The sequence below is a fragment of the Pan troglodytes genome, chromosome 1 (assembly GCF_028858775.2).
Source record: "Pan troglodytes isolate AG18354 chromosome 1, NHGRI_mPanTro3-v2.0_pri, whole genome shotgun sequence".
NCBI lineage: Eukaryota > Metazoa > Chordata > Mammalia > Primates > Hominidae > Pan > Pan troglodytes.
Window position 1 is genome coordinate 93,237,860 of NC_072398.2, and position 19,301 is coordinate 93,257,160.

General features: G+C 49.9%; 1 protein-coding gene across 48 annotated transcripts in view; it reads left to right on the forward strand.

The window, feature by feature from the left end:
- The window catches only part of ARHGEF2 (Rho/Rac guanine nucleotide exchange factor 2), a 45,793-nt gene extending 27,498 nt beyond the window's left edge, over positions 1–18,295 (forward strand). For 17 of the 48 annotated variants that reach the window (XM_016948029.4, XM_063812404.1, XM_016948209.4 and 14 more), the window contains 16 exons: positions 7–150; positions 1,967–2,217; positions 2,432–2,557; positions 2,928–3,045; positions 3,241–3,489; positions 6,756–6,832; positions 7,269–7,438; positions 10,184–10,251; positions 12,329–12,529; positions 12,922–13,041; positions 13,171–13,238; positions 13,381–13,416; positions 13,624–13,674; positions 13,885–14,328; positions 14,675–14,888; positions 17,134–18,295. In XM_016948029.4, the coding sequence (XP_016803518.1) occupies positions 7–150; positions 1,967–2,217; positions 2,432–2,557; positions 2,928–3,045; positions 3,241–3,489; positions 6,756–6,832; positions 7,269–7,438; positions 10,184–10,251; positions 12,329–12,529; positions 12,922–13,041; positions 13,171–13,238; positions 13,381–13,416; positions 13,624–13,674; positions 13,885–14,328; positions 14,675–14,888; positions 17,134–17,207 (2,411 nt within the window). In that variant the 3' untranslated portion in view covers positions 17,208–18,295. Of the gene's footprint in view, positions 1–6; positions 151–1,966; positions 2,218–2,431; positions 2,558–2,927; positions 3,046–3,240; positions 3,490–6,755; positions 6,833–7,268; positions 7,439–10,183; positions 10,252–12,328; positions 12,530–12,921; positions 13,042–13,170; positions 13,239–13,380; positions 13,417–13,574; positions 13,675–13,884; positions 14,329–14,674; positions 14,889–17,133 lie in introns of all 48 variants that reach the window. The other 31 variants (XM_016948087.4, XM_063812331.1, XM_063812359.1 and 28 more) reach the window with 5 other exon arrangements.
- Positions 18,296–19,301: the final 1,006 nt, after the last annotated feature.

Here is a 19,301-nt window from a genome sequence, read left to right on the forward strand (position 1 = left end):
GTCCAGCAGAGGTAATCTACAATGAGCTGATGAGTGACTTTGAGATGGATGAGAAGGACTTTGCAGCTGACTCTTGGAGCCTTGCTGTGGACAGCAGCTTCCTGCAGCAGCATAAAAAGGAGGTGATGAAGCAGCAAGATGTCATCTATGGTAAGCCAAGACCACCCTAGTCTTCCTCTTCCTTCACCAGGTCCTGTTTATCTACTTCCTTCTTTATTTTTCTTTTTTCTTTTTTATTTTTATTTTTTTTTTTTTGAGATGGAGTCTCACTCTCTCAACCAGGCTGAAGTGCAGTGGCATGATCTCGGCTCACTGCAGCCTCCACCTCCCAGGTTCAAGCGATTCTCATTACAGGCGCCTGCCACCATGCTGGCTAAGTTTTGCATTTTTAGTAGAGACGGGGTTTCACCATGTTAGCCAGGCTGGTTTCAAACTCCTGACCTCAGGTGATCTGCCCGCCTCAGCCTCCCAAAGTGCTGGGATTACAGGCGTGAGCCACCATACCCGGCTGTGTCCTTCTTTCTACCAGCCCCTACCTCTCAAAACCCTTTCCCTCTTGGCCTACAAGACCCTGCCTGGTATCCCACAGGTTGCCCACTAGGTCCCCACCTCTTGATGCTGTTGGTCTCCAACACCCTCTCTTTATCCCTTCTTTATCTCTGTCTTCAGTCTTTACTCTGTGCTTGTTCCATGCTTAACACCGTGCTGGAGACTGTGGGAAGCCTCGACATGTAGAAGACATATGGTTCTTACCCTAAAATAGCTCACAGCTTGAGATGATAAGGTGTAAAGATAAAAAATGGAACTGGGCGTGGTGGCTCATGCCTATAATCTCAGCGATTTGGGAGGCCGAGGTGGGAGGATCACTTGACGCCAGGATTTTGAGACCAACCTAGGCAACAAAGCAAGACCTCTGTCTCTAAAAAAAAAAAAAAAAATATATATATATATATATATATATATATATATATTTATTTATTTTTTTTTTTTTTTATTTTTTTTTTTTTGAAGCGGAGTCTTGCTCTGTCGCCCATGCTGGAGTGCACTGGCGCTATCTCGGCTCACTGCAACCTCCGCCTCCCAGGTTCAAGCAATTCTCCTGCCTCAGCCTCCCAAGTAGCTGGGATTACAGGCGCCTACAACTACACCCGGCTAATTTTTGCATTTTTAGTAGAGACAGGGTTTCATCATGTTGGCCAAGCTGGTCTCGAACACCTGACCTCGTGATCTCCCCACCTCGGCCTCCCAAAGTGCTGGGATTATAGGCGTGAGCCACCATGCCCAGCCGTCTTTTAAAAATATTTTAAAAAACTAGTCAGGTGTGGTGGCATGTGCCTATAGTCCCAGCTACTTGGGAGGCTGAGACAGGAGGATCGCTTGAGCCCAGAAGTTCGAGGCTGCAGTGAGTTATCATTGTGCCACTACACTCCAGCCTGGGCACCAGAGTAAGACCTCATTTCTGGAAAAAAATAATAATAATAAAATTTTTGAAAGATAAAAATGAGGGCCGGGTGTGGTGGCTCATGCCTGTAATCCCAGCACTTTGGGAGGCCGAGGTGGGGAGATCACGAGGTCAGGATTTCGAGACCAGCCTGACCAATATGAAGAAACCCCATCTCTACTAAAAATACAAAAATTAGCCGGGCCTGGTGGTGCGTGCCTGTAATCCCAGCTACTCAGGAGGCTGAGGCAGGACAACTGCTTGAACCTAGGAGGCGGAGGTTGCAGTGAGCTGAGATCGCGCCATTGCACTCCAGCCTGGGCAATACAGTGAGACTCTGTCTCAAAAAAAAAAAAAAAAAAAAGATAAAAATGATTAGAAAAGTATCTAAGATCATAATAATGCAGAATATTAACCTGGAAGGGACCTTGAAAACCTCACGTGAACTGTGAGGTCCTTATCCTAGGGCCCCACGAGTTTTAGCCAAGCCAGGGTAGAGGCCAAATGTCCCATTGTCCCCCACAGAGCTAATCCAGACAGAGCTGCGCCACGTGAGAACACTGAAGATCATGACCCGCCTCTTCCGCACGGGGATGCTGGAAGAGCTACACTTGGAGCCGGGAGTGGTCCAAGGCCTGTTCCCCTGCGTGGACGAGCTCAGTGACATCCATACACGCTTCCTCAGCCAGCTATTAGAACGCCGACGCCAGGCCCTGTGCCCTGGCAGCACCCGGAACTTTGTCATCCATCGCTTGGGTGATCTGCTCATCAGCCAGGTGGGAAAAGGCAGGACCCCTGGGTGACATTCATGGAAGGAGGTGTGACTGGGTTGGGCATTTCTTGGGTCCAAATTCTAGGGGTTGGAGGGGAGCCAGGGAGAGCTGGAGAAACAGGAAGCCAGCCTGTTTGGCAGGAGGCCAGAGGTGTGTCCAGTGGGTAAAGTGTGGCTTTAGGGGAATGCTGACCTAACCTTACTCGACCAACTTCTAGTTCTCAGGTCCTAGTGCGGAGCAGATGTGTAAGACCTACTCGGAGTTCTGCAGCCGCCACACCAAGGCCTTAAAGCTCTATAAGGAGCTGTACGCCCGAGACAAACGCTTCCAGCAATTCATCCGGGTGAGCGGACCTCTCCAGATCCCATGCTTATGGCCCAAACCCACCCTCCCCAACTCATGGGGGTAGTGCCTGTGAGCTGCACCCACATGGAGGTCAGGCATTCGCCACCCGTGCGGACCATCCATACACAGATCCTGTCAGCAGTAACCCCTCAGAATGCTAGAGCACGTTGTGGTAGTTTCCCAAGTACTTTTTGCTCCTTCAGTTGGTCCTCACAACAAACCTGTGGCGTTGTTATCCCCATTTTCCAGATATGTCACCTAGGCAAGCATGAGGTAAATGGCCACGCCAGGGCAAGCACCAGAGCTCAGGCCCCAGGCCTTTCTGTTGCCCTCCCCTCTGGCCCTGAGCCCTGCCTCCTCCCTTGTAGAAAGTGACCCGCCCCGCCGTGCTCAAGCGGCACGGGGTACAGGAGTGCATCATGCTGGTGACTCAGCGCATCACCAAGTACCCGTTGCTCATCAGCCGCATCCTGCAGCATTCCCACGGTGAGTAGGCAGGCCCAGGAGAGGGCCACTGGGAGACGGCCACCTGGGGTGAGGAAAGGCTCGGTATGACCACAGGAAGGGTGGGGTCGGGTGTGAAACCCTGGGCAGCCTCTAAAGGTGGAATCGAGACACGATGGGAACTGGGGTGTGAGTGAAACTGGTTGAGCCGTTCCCCATGCCAACCCCCGGTGCCAGGGATCGAGGAGGAGCGCCAGGACCTGACCACAGCACTGGGGCTAGTGAAGGAGCTGCTGTCCAATGTGGACGAGGGTATTTATCAGCTGGAGAAAGGGGCCCGTCTGCAGGAGATCTACAACCGCATGGACCCTCGGGCCCAAACCCCAGTGCCTGGCAAGGGCCCCTTTGGCCGAGAGGAACTTCTGAGGCGCAAACTCATCCACGATGGCTGCCTGCTCTGGAAGACAGCGACGGGGCGCTTCAAAGGTCAGACCTGCTCGGCAGACTAGGCAGGAATTCAAAGTCAGATGGAGAGTGGGAGATGCCTGCAGGTCTTAGAATCAACCTCTCTTGGCCGGGTGCAGTGGCTCACGCCTGTAATCCCAGCACTTTGGGAGGCCGAGGCGGGCGGATCACGAGGTCAGGAGATTGAGACCATCCTGGCTAACACGGTGAAACCCCGTCTCTACTGAAAATACAAAAAATTCGCCGGGCGTGGTGGTGGGCGCCTGTAGTCCCAGCTACTCAGGAGGCTGAGGCAGGAGAATGGCGTGAACCCAGGAGGCGGAGCTTGCAGTGAGCCCAGATTGCACCACTGCACTCTAGCCTGGGTGACACAGCAAGACTCCATCTCAAAAAAAAAAAAAAAAAAGAATCAACCTCCCTTTATGCAGCCCATACAACAGTGAGACTCAGTGGGAGAGAAAAATAGGATCTCTGTGGCAGAAAAGCCTGAATTCTGCAGTTAACTTTATGGACCATACAGGGCCTTCCCTATCAGTATTTTATAATTTCTTTGGTCCTTGCATGCCTAGAGAGCTACTAGTTTTACTGAGGAAGACAAAGAAGCTCTCAGACTGGAGGACAGGATCAGTTGATTCCCCCAGCTGGAATCCCAGCTACCAGGGATGGGAGTAAGCAAGAGCTTTGGGGAGCGCAGCCAGAGGAGGCCCAGAGGAGGGGACTGAGCCGGTGAAGAACAGGCAGGGAGGAGAAGAGACAGCAGGGCAGAGGGAGCAGATCAGGGGCCAGGGCACACTTTCCCGGGCTCTCTTTCCAGAATTTGTCTGCACTGGCAAAGTCTTTCTCACCTAAATCAAAGGAAGAGAATAGCAGGCCTTGGCTTTGGGGATGAGATGTGAGGGACAATAAGAAACTGTGATACCTGAGGCCAAAGTCTGCCTGAGCCTCTGTACCTGTGTCATGAAATCCCTGCTCCCTGGGTTTGGATATTGTCAGTCTTCACCAGCCTCTTTCCTTTATCCCTTTCTCTCCTTCCCATCCCTCCCACGCAGCAGCTAAGAATATAAACCATGGGGGATTAAAAATAGCAAGGCTGGAGAGTGTTATTTCTGAAGCATTTAGCAAAAGCCCTCCCCTTCTGTGTGCCCACAGTTTAGTAAAATCCCCAAGGGCAAAGGAGGAGTGTATGTTTTCTCTCTCTATTTTTTTTTTTTTAGAAACAGGGTCTCGCTTTGCTGCTCAGGCTGGGGTGCAGTGGTGCAGTCATAGCTCACTGTAACTCAAACTCCTGGGCTCAAGTGATCCTTCTGCCTTAGACTCCTGAGTAACTGGGACTACAGACCTGCACCACCACACCCAGCACATTTTTAAATTTTTTGTAGAGATAAGATCTTGCTATGTTGCCTAGGCTAGTCTTGCTCAGACTCCTGGCCTCAAGTGATTCTCCTGCCTCAGCCTCCCAAAGTGCTGGGATTGTAAATGTGAGCCACTATGCCTCGCCCTCTGTGTTTTCTTGATTGTGACATCCAAGTTTTATGGAATTGATCTTTGTTTCCTCCCTCAGTCTTGGAGTGCTGACCCCATAGGATCTGAGAGCTTGGAGTGTGAAGCAGAGAAGGAAATTGAAGCAGGGGCCTGCTGGGGTTGAAGGAGATGGGTGGGTGAGGGATGGTCTTTCAGTCCTCTGCGAGAGGAAGGAAACTTTCTCCCTCCCTACCAAGCTCAAAATTAGAAGTGGGAATATGCCAGGACAGGGAGAATTTAGGTCAGATAGCCGTAAAGGTCTTCCTTAGTTAGATATTAGAAATGGAATTTAAAGGCTAAAAAATGTGGTCCAGGCTGGGCACGGTGGCTCATCCCTATAATCTCAGCACTTTGGGAGGCTGAATCAGGCAGGCAGATCACCTGAGGTCCGGAATTCGAGACCAGCCTGGCCAAGATGGTGAAAACCCATCTCTACTAAAAATACAAAAATTAGCCGGGCGTGGCAGCATTCGCCTGTAGTCACAGCTACTTGGGAGGCTGAGGCATGAGAATCGCTTGAACTCAGGAGGCAGAGGTCACAGTGAGTAGAGATCACACCACTGTCCTCCAGCCAGGGCGACAGAGCGATACTTGGTCCCAAAAAATAAAAAATAGGCCAGGCGCAGTGGCTGATGCCTGTAATCCCAGTACTTCGGCAGGCCAAGGCAGGCAGATTACTTGAGGTCAGGAGTTAGAGACCAGCCTGGCCAACGTGGTGAAACCCCGTCTCTACAAAAATGCAAAAAATTAGCCAGGTGTTGTGGCGTGCTCCTTAATCCCAGCTGCTCAGGAGGCTGAGGCAGGAGAATCGCTTTTTCCTGGGAGACAGAAGTTGCAGTGAGCCAAGATGGCACCACTGCACTCCAGCCTAGGCGACAGAGTGAGACTCCGTCTCAAAAAAAAAATAATAAAATCAAATTAAATTAAAAATAAATAAAAAATAAAAGTATGGTCCCTCTTGCTCTGGGGAACCTTATGAATCTCACAAAAATCTTGGACCCTGTCACCCAAAAAAATACACGAGTTATGTTAATATGTAAAACTATTTACACACCTTCAGAAGGTTTACAGAGCCACTGAAGCCTGACATCCCAGGGGGTCTGTAGGCCCTAGGTTAAGAAACCTGAATCAGTCAGGTAGAAAGGGTTTTCTGTAGACACTGAGTGATCCCTATGGTTCCTGCTAGCCCACGACGCTGTTTTGTCTGATAGCACATGAATCTTTCTGCACCCTGCCCGCCCCCCACCCCCCACCCACACTGTTTTTAAGCTGTAAGAATGTGTGACCAGGCGCGGTGGCTCACATCTGTAATCCCAGCACTTTGGGAGGCCGAAACTGGTGGATAAACCTGAGGTCAGGAGTTTGAGACCAGCCTGACCAACATGGTGAAACCCCGTCTCTACTAAAAATACAAAATTAGCCGGGCATGGTGGCACACGCCTGTAGTAGTTCCAGCTCCTTGGGAGGCTGAGGTAGGAGAATCGCTTGAACCCGGGAGGCGGAGGTTGCAGTGAGCCAAGATTGCACCATTGCACTCCAGCCTGAACAACAAGAGGAAAACTCTGTATCAAAAAAAAAAAAAAAAAAATAGAATGGGTGAGGTGTGAGAGGTCTGAAAAAGTGCAAGCAGCCAGAGGGAAGAGAGGCCAGGAAGAGGGAAACTGGGAGCTCTAACCTGATGGGATAAGCCTGGTCCTTGGGAAAGAGGGAAACAGCTGCTCAGACCGTCTAGTGCTGACTGTTCTCCCACCTTCATCCCCTTCCAGATGTGCTAGTGCTGCTGATGACAGATGTACTGGTGTTTCTCCAGGAAAAGGACCAGAAGTACATCTTTCCTACCCTGGTGAGACATTCATTCTTCACCTTTCTCAGCACAGACAAGTGTTTTAGGCTCTTCTTGCTTTCCTGCCCAAGTCCACGAGAGCTCTGGAGTCCCCAGAGTCAAACAGCTATAATTGTTACTATTACCGTAATAATAAAAAATAAGAGCAGCTCACAGGTACTGTTACTGTGCACAGGCACTTTTACACCTGTGGGAAAAGATTATTTTCGTCCTCATTTTATAGATGATGAAAGTAAAGCTTCAAGTCAGTTAAATAATTTGTCAAGGGTTGCACACATTTCTAAGTCCCTTCTGGCTGGCACCAGTGCCTGGCTCTTAACTGGTATTGTAAGATGACTCTTCAGTCCTTTCAGTCCTCGTCCAGAAGGATTGAAGGCCTAAATATGCCAAGGGACAGGATTCCCAGGCTTAATCCTTCCTTTCCCCTGACTGGCAGGACAAGCCTTCAGTGGTATCGCTGCAGAATCTAATCGTACGAGACATTGCCAACCAGGAGAAAGGGATGTTTCTGATCAGCGCAGCCCCACCTGAGATGTACGAGGTGCACACAGCATCCCGGGATGACCGGAGCACCTGGATCCGGGTCATTCAGCACAGCGTGCGCACGTGAGTGTCTGCCTGCCGCCTGCATGTGCTTATGACCTCAGGGTACCTGCAGCATTAGATCCCAACCATAGAACTCCCTGGGAACAGAATCCAGCATTCAGAGGTGGGGGAAGAGGTTGAGGGAGAGACAAAATGGCCCAAGACTGGAAAGGTCACCTATGTTCTTATGTCCTGTAAAGCCACATTTTATACATTGCCAACCTCAACTCCCTTTCAAATTCAGCATGAGCTGACAAGCAAGGGAATACTTTGAGCTGTCACATGGTGGCATACCTGCCAGCCAACAGTACAATTTCAGCTGCATTCACATCTTCATCTGTAGGCAGAGGGCTGTTATTTGGATTGTATTGTATTTTACATTTATTTTTCTAAAAATGAATGAAAAAGAGGATAATGAAAGCATCGATACTAGAGAGGAACAAGTCTCATAAACAAACTCAACACAATAGAAGCAAGAAGGAAATCAGTGTGTCAAAGCAGCAAATCTTTAGCTTCTATTGGACACACATTAGATTTGAGGCAGTCAACTATGTGTCTAATTGTGATGGGAAAAAACATCAAATAAAGCACAGGTAAGATGTTTAAAATGGATTCTGGAAGATTATGCCTAAAGAATGAAGTGTAAGTGTAATTCTAATTCAGATTTTTACAGGTTTTCTTTCTTTCTTTTTTTTTATTTTTTTTGAGACAGAGTCTCGCTCTCAGCTCACTGCAACCTCCACCTCCTAGATTCAAGCGATTCTTCTGCCTCAGCCTCCCAAATAGCTGGGACTACAGGTGCCCACCACGACCCCAGGCAAATTTTTTTTTTTTTTTTTTTTTTTTTGGAGACAGAGTCTCTGTTGCCGGGCTGCCTCAGCCTCCTGAGTAGCTGGGACTACAGGCTCACGCCACCATGCCCAGCTAATTTTTGTATTTTTAGTAGAAACGGGGTTTTACCATGTTGGCCAGGATGGTCTTGATATCTTGACCTCGTGATCGACCCGCCTTAGCCTCCCAAAGTCCTGGGATTACAGGCGTGAGCCACCGCACCCAGCCAAATTTTTGTATTTTTAGTAGAGACGGGGTTTTGCCATGTTGACCAGGCTGGTCTCGAACTCCTGACCTCAGATTATCCGCCCACCTCAGCCTCCAAAAGAGCTGAGATTACAGGCATTAGCCACCATGCCCAGCCAAGATTTTTATAATTTTTCTTTAGCTTTCAGGGAATCAGTTCTCAACTTTATAATTCGTAAACCTTTTTTTTTTTTTTAAACTTCTGCACCATGGAATTTTGAAAAGGTTTTTAGAAATGCATATAAAAGTATGAAATTGCAGGCCAGGCACAGTGGCTCACGCCTGTAATCCCGGCACTTTGAGAGGCTGAGGCGGGTAGATCACTTGAGGTCAGGAGTTCAAGACCAGCCCGGCCAATATGGTGAAACCTCGTCTCTACTAAAAATACAAAAATTAGCCGGGCGTGGTGGCATAAGCTTGTAATCCCAGTTACTCGGGAAGCTGAGGCAGGAGAATCGCTTGAACCCGGGGGTGGAAGTTGCAGTGAGTCAGGATTGTGCCACTGCACTCCAGCCTAGGTGACAGAGTGAGACTCCATCTCCAAAAAAAAATTATGAAATTGCCTATTCCAAGAAAGCAGTTCAAAATAACCTGTCCTGTTGACAGATCTGTAGTGGCTTCTTTATTAATAGTATTAATATTTATAATTGTGGCCAGGCGCTGTGGCTCACACCTGGAATCCCAGCACTTTGGGAGGCTGAGACAGGCGGACCACTGGAGTTCGAGACCAGCCTGGCCAACATGGCGAAACCCTGTCTCTACTAAAAATATAAAACTTAGCCAGGCATGGTGGTGCGTGCCTGTAGTCCCAGCTGCTTGGGAGACTGAGGCAGGAGAATCACCTAAACCTGGGAGGCAGAGGTTGCAGTGAGCCAAGATCCTGTCACTGGACTCCAGCCTGGGCAAAAGTGCAAGACTCTCTCTCAAAAAAAAAATTATAATTGTGGAAATTAATAATATTAATTGTAATTGATTTGTTGAGCTTCTGTTATGTTCAAAGCACTTTAACATTTCATTTAATCCTAATGAAAAACCTATGAGGAAGATATTACCTTCATTTTTCACATGAGGAAATAGAGAGGTTACCACCTGGTAAACAGTGGAGCCAGGATTTGCATCCTGTTTGCTTGATGCCAAAGCCTGTACTTGACCCTCTGCACTGTGCTGCCTTTCCAAGCGACCTTTGGAGAGATACATCTCAGTAAACGCAGATAATCAGTGCTAAGAAATGGAAGAAGGTCGGCCGGGCGCGGTGGCTCATGCCTGTAATCCCAGCACTTTGGGAGGCCGAGGATCACCTGAGGTCAGGAGTTTGAGACCAGCCTGGCCAACGTGACGAAACCCCATGTCTACTAAAAATACAAAAATTAGCCAGGCATGGTGGTGCGTGCCTGTAATCCCAGCTACTCAGGAGGCTGAGACAAGTGAATCACTTGAACCCAGGAGGAGGTTGTAGTGAGCTGAGATAGCGCCCTTGCACTCCAGCCTGGGTGACAGAGTAAGACTCCGTCTCAAAAAAAAAAGAAAGAAAAGGGAGAAGGTCAGGACTAAATTAAAGCTAGGGTGTGAGGCTGAGGAGTCTTATCAGAAGATGGAAGCATAAGGCATGTTTGGGAAGGAGGGAAGGCTGATTCTGGTCTATAACCTAGCTTCTGTCTCTCAATGGCATGCGACCTGTTACCCCTCCAGATGCCCATCCAGGGAGGACTTCCCCCTGATTGAGACAGAGGATGAGGCTTACCTGCGGCGAATTAAGAGTAAGTCCACCCACAAGGAGCTCCTTAGTAATTTATAATACATTCACACAATGGAATATTATGCAACTGTTAAAAAGATGAGATGGCTCTATGACGGCTGGTGTAGATCCACAACTGAAACATATTAAGTGAAAAAAGCAAGGTTTAAAACAATGTAAAGTGTATACTACCATGTGTGTAAAAATAATATGGAAGACGAAGGTTGGGTGAGTAAGTTACTTTTTCACTGTAAGGCCTTATATTAGTTAGGGTATGATTTAACTGCTATACAAAAAGACCACAAAAATCTTCTTCCTTAAAAAAGGAAGTAGATTGGCCGGGCGCGGTGGCTTACGCCTGTAATCCCAGCACTTTGGGAGGCCGAGGTGGGCGGATCACGAAGTCAGGAGATTGAGACCGTCCTGGCTAACACAGTGAAACCCCATCTCTACTAAAAAATACAAAAAAAAAATTAGCCGGGGGTGGTGGCAGGTGCCTGTAGTCCCAGCTACTCAGGAGGGTGAGGTAGGAGAATGGCATGAACCTGGGAGGCGGAGCTTGCAGTGAGCTGAGATCACGCCACTGCACTCCAGCCTGGGCAACAGAGCGAGACTCCATCTCAAAAAAAAAAAAAAAAAAAAAGAAGTAGATTGGCTGGATGCAGTGGCTCACGCCTTTAATCCCAGCAGGATTTGGGAGACAGGAGGATCTCTTGAGGTCAGGAGTTCGAGACCAGTCTGGGCAACAAAACATACATAGCAAGACCCTGTCTCTACAAAAAATTAAAAAAAAAAAAAAAAGCTAGGCATGATGGTACACACCTGTAGTCCTGGCTACTCGGGAGGCTGAGGTGGGCGGATTGTTTGAGCCCAGGAGTTCAAGGCTGTAATACACTATAATTGCACCACTGCACTCCAGTCTGGGTAACAACAACAACAAAAAAACCCAACAAGGTAGAATATTATTGCTGTCAACATAACAGTTCAAAGTGGGAAGTGCAGAGTAGTGGTGCAGCTCTGCCATCTTTAACATGAAGTTTTCATCTCTATGTCATATCTGAAGTGGCTACTCCAGCTCCCACTGTCACACCTGTATCACACCTAGCAAGGAGGAGTAAAGGAACAGAGTTTATACCCTTTTTTTCTTTTTCTTTCTTTCTTTCTTTTTTTTTTTTTTTTGAGACAGGGTCTTGCTCTGTCGCCCAGGGTGGAATGCAGTGGCGTGGCATGATCTCGACTCACTGCAACCTCCATCTCCCAGGTTCAAGTGATTCTCCTGCCTCAGCCTCCCAAGGAGCTGGGATTACAGGCATCCACCACCACTCCTGGCTAATTTTTGTATTTTTAGTAGAGATAGGGTTTCACCATGTTGGCCAGGCTGGTCTCGAACTCCTGGCCTCAAGTGATCCACCTGCCATGCCCAGCCTATACCCATTTCTTTTAAGAGCAGATCTGGAAGATGCTCATATCCATTGGCCAGAATGTAGTCATGTAGCAATATAGTCACGTGTAAGTCAGGCTGGAAAACATAGTTGTTAACTGGGCAGCCATGTGTGCCCAGATAAAACTTCTATGCATTTTCTCATTAAAGGAAGATGGAAAGAATGAACACTGTTGGACAACCTGCAACCCCTTCCACAAATCTTTTTTTTTTTTTTTTTGAGACAGAGTCTTGCTGTGTCGCCCAGGCTGGAGTGCAGTGGTGTGATCTCGGCCTCACTGCAACCTCTGCCTCCTGGGTTCAAGCGATTCTTGTGCCTCAGCCTCCTGAGTAGCTGGGACTACAGGCGCGTGCCACCACACCTGGCTAATTTTTGTATTTTAAGTAGAGACAGGGTTTTGCCATGTTAGCCAGGCTGGTCTTGAACTCCTGGCCTCAAGCGATCCACCTGCCTTGGCCTCCCAAAGTGCTGGGATTACAGGTGTGAGCCACTACACCTGACCAACAGAAAGCTTTTTCTTTTTTATAAATGCCAAAATAACAAAATTAAGTCTTGCCACACTGCCCCACCCTACCCCTCTCCCCTAGGGCTGTCCTCTACTGGTGCTCCTGCATACCCCTACGTCCTCTCATGTGCTCACTTGTTCCTTATCTGCAGTGGAGTTGCAGCAGAAGGACCGGGCACTGGTGGAGCTGCTGCGAGAGAAGGTCGGGCTGTTTGCTGAGATGACCCATTTCCAGGCCGAAGAGGATGGTGGCAGTGGGATGGCCCTGCCCACCCTGCCCAGGGGCCTTTTCCGCTCTGAGTCCCTTGAGTCCCCTCGTGGCGAGCGGCTGCTGCAGGATGCCATCCGTGAGGGTGAGGGAGCTCCCAGGGAAGAGTCCAGGCTCAAGCACTCACCGTCACAGAATGTGGACATGTGACTAGACATGGACAAACACAGACAAGTGGGATGCCAACCCTATAAACCATAAACGGCCCTGAGTGCCTCTTCTGGGCCAGTTCCTGGGAAAGGCAGGGGAGGAGGTGTGGTCCTTGCTGCTGCTCCATATCGTCCATGCTGCATGGACTCTGCTGCCTCGTAGGCATTTACTGCCCTTTACCTCATCAGTGGTTGTGTGAGTGAAACCCCACTGCCAGTGCAGGGGGCATTCCCCCAGATGCCCAAGTGTCCCACATGTGGGGGTGAATGGCATTCCCCTCAGGGTCCTGTGTCATTCCTGTTCTCACCTCTTCCTGTTTCCCCACAGTGGAGGGTCTGAAAGACCTGCTGGTGGGGCCAGGAGTGGAACTGCTCTTGACACCCCGAGAGCCAGCCCTGCCCTTGGAACCAGACAGCGGTGGTAACACGAGTCCTGGGGTCACTGCCAGTGAGTACCAGGGCAGGGGACCAAGGTAGTAGGTGGGAGGGGCCAAAGTGAGTGGAGTGGTACCAGGGATCAAGTGGTATCAGGGCCCCAGGGAAGTGAGCTCAGCCATCCTTTTCTCCTTCTCAACAGATGGTGAGGCCAGAACCTTCAATGGCTCCATTGAACTCTGCAGAGCTGACTCAGACTCTAGCCAGAGGGTAGGTCCTCAAGAGGTTCTGGGACTTGGCAAGAGGGTGGGAGAGGGACAGCCAGCCTCTGGATCCTCAACACAAAGCTGTCAGGGGCAGGCACCCAGGATTTGTGTGCCTGCTGACTCCCCATTCTTGCCCATTTCTGCAGGATCGAAATGGAAATCAGCTGAGATCACCGCAAGAGGTGAGATGGGAATTGATGGTATAGGAGACTGAAGGGAGGATGTTCTTAGTCTGAGTAGTTAGAGCCCAGTTTGGAGTGGGGTGGGGAAAGCGTCTACATTCAAGTATGTCTCCGGATCCTACTGTCCCCACACCCACCCTTGTTCAACTTTTGGGCAGTTCTCCCATCCTAAAGCTGGGGCCCTGTTCCCACCCTGTCTGTCCTCAGGAGGCGTTACAGCGATTGGTCAATCTCTATGGACTTCTACATGGCCTACAGGTCAGTAGGACAAGGGCTTGAATGGGGAAGGGGAGGAGCCAGGCTAGAGATGCCTGTTTAGGTGGGGCATGGTCATCCCAACAGGCCTTTCTAAATACCCTCCCAATCCAAGCTCTCCAGGAGCGATGACCTGGGCCTTGGAGGGTGAAGGCGAGGGGTAGAAGAGCACAGGGGTTCTGATAAACCCTTCTGCCTGCATTCTACTCCCAGGCAGCTGTGGCCCAGCAGGACACTCTGATGGAAGCCCGGTTCCCTGAGGGCCCTGAGCGGCGGGAGAAGCTGTGCCGAGCCAACTCTCGGGATGGGGAGGCTGGCAGGGCTGGGGCTGCCCCTGTGGCCCCTGAAAAGCAGGCCACGGAACTGGCATTACTGCAGCGGCAACATGCGCTGCTACAGGAGGAGCTACGGCGCTGCCGGCGGCTAGGTGAAGAACGGGCAACCGAAGCTGGCAGCCTGGAGGCCCGGCTCCGGGAGAGTGAGCAGGCCCGGGCACTGCTGGAGCGCGAGGCCGAAGAGGCTCGAAGGCAGCTGGCCGCCCTGGGCCAGACCGAGCCACTCCCATCTGAGGCCCCCTGGGCCCGCAGACCTGTGGATCCTCGGCGGCGCAGCCTCCCCGCAGGCGATGCCCTGTACTTGAGTTTCAACCCCCCACAGGTAAGGTGGCCTGCAGTGGTGAATGGACCTGGGGTGGACATAAGGGTCCATGGAGCCCGAAAGAAATTGGGCCATTGGGGATTTGAGCCCAAATGCAATCAGTCAACCGACTTGAAGGATATTGAGATACTGGTTGGAGAACTGAAAAGAAATGTAGATGGGTGCAGGGGTGGAGGAAATTAACTCGGGTCGTGGTGCTGAAAGAAGCCAGTTGGTGGTGGATCTCCTGAAGGGGACTCATGGGTGAGCCCCAGCGGGGAGAGCTGCTGCCTTCAGCCAAGCAGAACCTCCAATCTTCACACTACTCAGTCCCTGACCTGCTGTTCTTCCTGCCCACTGTCCACAGCCCAGCCGAGGCACTGACCGCCTGGATCTACCTGTCACTACTCGCTCTGTCCATCGACACTTTGAGGACCGAGAGAGGCAGGAACTGGGGAGCCCCGAAGAGCGGCTGCAAGACAGCAGTGACCCTGACACTGGCAGCGAGGAGGAAGGTAGCAGCCGTCTGTCTCCGCCCCACAGTCCACGAGGTGAGACCCTGGCGGAGACATGGACCAGAGGTAGAGTGCAGCCTGGGTACAGGCCGTTGGGCTGTGGCTTCCAAATGGGCCCTAACTGACCTGTGAGGCTTTTAGTAACTCTAGGGAGGGACTTCCTGTTTTGTCTGATGATGAATGGGTGGTGGAACTCTAGGAAGCAGGAGGGGCCTCTCTCCTCCAACTGGTTGGTGATTCCCAACCTTTAGAAGTAAAAACAGATTCTTTTTTAAAAAGGCATGGTGGCTCATGCCTGTAATCCTAACACTTTGGGAGGCCAAGGCAGGAGGATCGCTTGAGCTCAGAATTTTGAGGCCAGCCTGGGCAACATAGTGAGACCCACCTTCTCTACAAAAAAAAATTCATTTATTTATTTTTTTATTTTATTTAATTAATTTATTTCATTATTATTTTTTGCGATGGAGTCTTGCACTGTTGCCTGGGCTGGAGTGCTGTGGCGTGATCTTGGCTCACTGCAACCTCTGCCTTCCAGGTTCAAGCGATTCTCCTGCCTCAGCCTCCCAAGTAGCTAGGATTACAGGCGCCCACCACCATGCCCAGCTAATTTTTGTATTTTTAGTAGAAATGGGGTTTCACTATGTTGGCCAGGTTGGTCTTGAACGGCTGACCTCGCGATCCACCTGTCTTGGCCTCCCAGAGTGTTGGGATTACAGGCATGAGCCACCACGACCGGCTAAATTTTTTTTTTTTTTTTTTGAGATGGAATTCTCACTCTGTCGCCAGGCTGGAGTACAGTAGTGAGATCTCCGCTTACTGCAACCTCCGCCTCCCAGGTCCAAGTGATTCTCCTGCCTCAGACTCCTGAGTAGCTGGGACTACAGGCACATGCCTCCACGCCCAGCTAATTTTTGTATTTTTAGAAGAGATAGGGTTTCACCATGTTGCCCAGGCTGGTCTCAATCTCTTGACCTCATGATCCGCCTGCCTTGGCCTCCCAAAGTGCTGGGATTATAGATGTGAGCCACTGCACCCGGTCTATTTTATTTAATTTAATTAATTTATTTATTTATTTAAGATGGAGTCTCACTCTGTCACCCAGGCTGGAGTGCAGTGGCACAATCTCAGCTCACTGCAACCTCCACCTCCTGAGTTCAAGTGGTTCTCCTGCCTCAGCCTCTCGAGTAGCTGGGATTTACAGGCATGCACTACCACACCTGGCTAATTTTTTTTGTATTTTTTAGTAGAGATGGGGTTTCACCATGTTGGCCAGGCTGGTCTCGAACTCCTGGCCTCAGGTGATTCACCCACGTTGGCCTCCCAAAGTGCTGGGATTACAGGTGTGAGCCACCATGCCTTGTCCCCCAAAATTTTTTTAATTAGCCAGGTGTGGTGGAGTGAGCCTGTAGTCCTAGCTACGGAGAGTGAGAGTGAGGTGAGAGGATCACTTGAGCCCAGCAGGTTGAGTTGACAGTACTCTGTGATTGCTCCAGCCTGGGCGACAGAAAGAGACCCGGAGACCCAGACACAGGATCTCGCTCTACAATTTTTTATGTTAGAGAGAGGGTCTTGTGCTGTTGCCGAGGCTGGACTCAAACTCCTGGGCTTAAGTGATCCTCCCAAGTAGCTGGGGCTACAGGTACATACCACTGTGCCTGGGAAGGTATAGTTTTTTGTTTTGTTTTGTTTTGTTTTTTTTGAGACAGTTTTGCTCTGTCACCCAGGCTGGAGTGTAGTGGCACAATCTCAGCTCACTGCAACTTCCACCTCCCAAGTTCAAGCAATTCTTGTTCCTCAGCCTCCCGAGTAGCTGGGATTACAGGCGCATGCCACCACATATAGCTAATTTTTGGCATTTTTAGTAGAGATGGGGTTTCACCATGTTGGCCAGGCTGGTCTCCAACTCCTGGCCTTAAGTGATTCTCCCACCTTAGCCTCCCAAAGTGTTAGGATTATAAGCACGAGCCACAGGGCCAGTTTTTAAAGTAAAAAAAGTTTCAAAGAACTTCAAGTTTTTTAGTTGGTTCACGAAATAAAAAATTACCAAAAGCTTTAACCTTAAAGTATTTTGTATTTTCCTAATCAAATTGTATCTTTGGATACTGTAAAAGTGTATCCGGTACCTAGGTATGGATACCTTGCTTACTTTGTTGCCAAAGGTTTTCCTCTCACCCAAGAATTTACAGAACCCTGTCATCCCTTCACAGCCCCAGATCCCCCTGAGCCTGCAGATGGGGAGGCATTAGTCTAGGGGTACAGTTCCTCATGGGAGTCTCTGCTAACTCACTGGCTTTGTCCTGTCCCCCTTCAGACTTTACCAGAATGCAGGACATCCCGGAGGAGACGGAGAGCCGCGACGGGGAGGCTGTAGCCTCCGAGAGCTAAGGGGGCCCCTCCCCCCTGCCCCGTGCCCCACTGAAGAACATTACTGAGGGGGCTAACCTTGGGGACTCCAATTTGCCAATGATGAGGGAACATTTGAAAGAACTGCAAATTGTCCTTGCCAGCTCTTGGGATCCTTGGATACCTGGGGCCATTTAAGAAGCTAGGGGAATTAGGCCACAACACCCCCTGGGACATCTGAAAGCTACACCACAGATGCCAGTGGTTCATGCCTTCTTCCCGCAACTTTAGGAAAATTTATTTATTTATTGTTTATTAGTTATGGGGGGAGAGGGGAGATTTAAAAGACCAGGGACATGGGAACCAAGCCATAGGGATCAGAGGGCCTTGTCCTTGAACACTACTGGGGTATATTCAGGCTCATCCACGCAGCTGCTGGGTTCTTGCCCTAACGGCCCTCCCCTGCAACATCCATCTTGGAGGAGAGGCTGCAGCCACAGCACCCTACTGCCCTTTAAATAAAGGAGGGCTGTGGGCAGGGCCATGTCCCTTTCTCCTCTCCCCTCAACCTCTTATTGCTGTTCTCCCTTTCTCCGGCCTTCATGGAAGCCCTGGGAGATAACCTGGCTTCCTGGAGTTGATGGAATAAAGGTTGGGGTGGCCATAATGGTTTGTTGGGGGTGAGGGAAAAAACCCACAGGGACCAGAATGTTTTGTTGTTCTTTCGTTTTCTTTTTTGTACCAAAGTCAACTGCACGTGTTTTATATTTTTAAGAGATCGTAGGCAATTAGAGATCGAAGCCTCCTATCTCCACATCTCTGAAGAAGTTGAGGGGTGGGGGAGAGAATGACTTCTGCCTTCATCTGCAGTAACGGGGGGACCTATACTGACCTCTTCCCCAGCCATTTAGAAACAAGTTCTAGGGTGGGTTGGAAAATCTCCAAGAGCCCTGACCTCATCTTCCACCTCAGCAACCATGACCTGAAACCTCAGCGTGAATTTGGGGGATTTTTCAGTGGAACCCCTGCCCCCAAATGTCGACCAGCCCCCAAATGTCGAAGAATTTTCTTCTTGCCAATTTTGTTGTTTAAAAAAAAAATTCAGGGAAAATTAAAAACCTGGAACTCCATAAGGTACTGTCTTCCATAATGTCTGCCAATTCTGAGGAGGATAGTAGTAGAGAGCCGGGCAGTGACCTAAGTTCCTCTGAAAGGGGCCTTTTCCTCTCACCGCAAGGACAGCCTCTGCCTCACTGAAGAGAGGGGGCACTAACAAAAGTAACCACTGCAAATCTTTTTTTTGTTTTTTTAATTCACAAATACAAGGATAAAAACAAAGGGGCACACAGGTTCCAATGTTGGGAATTCCGGTATCAGGAAAAGTGTGTTCATCGTATTTGTATGCCATGCTCAGCAATCACCTCCACCTATTGCCCCCATCCCCAGTGTCATTCATTGTCAGATCCATCCCCCACTAGGCCCTTGTTGATCTCCATGATGCCGGGCCCTGGGGTTACCCGTCACAGGAGCTGCTCATTTACTGTCCCTCTTTGAGAGGCAGTGAGAGATGAGCTGGTTTCAGTTCTTGGTTTTAGTTGGTTTTACTTCCTGTTCCCAGTTGGTACTTACTTTGGGGCTGTGGGGGAGGGGAGGAGGTGAGAGTCTAGGGTTGTATAAATGCTGGTATGAATTCACATCCCTGTTGGAGCCTGTGGGGTCAGATCAGGAGAAGGGGGCTCAGGCCCTCAGCTAGAAAGAGGAATTGAAGTCACGTGGGGAGCAGGCTGGGGGAGCAGCCAGCACCCTCCCCTTCTGTAACTCTCATCCACCAGCATCAAGCCTTTACAAGGTGCTTTCTCAGCCATTACGGGGATCCTGAGAATGGGGAATTGTTCTCATTTTATGGGCCGGGAAACCTAGGTGCACGAAGCTTGCCAGGCCAGGAGGGGGCCGGCCTTCTTAGTCCCAGTCCACCACTTTTCTCTCTTGGCTACTCTGCCTAAAAATACCAGGGCTGGCTGGGTGCAGTGGCTCACGCCTATAATCCCAGCACTTTGGGAAGCTGAGTTGGGTGGATCACTTGAGGCCAGGAGTTCGAGACCAGCCTGGCCAACATGGTGAAACCCCATCTCTACT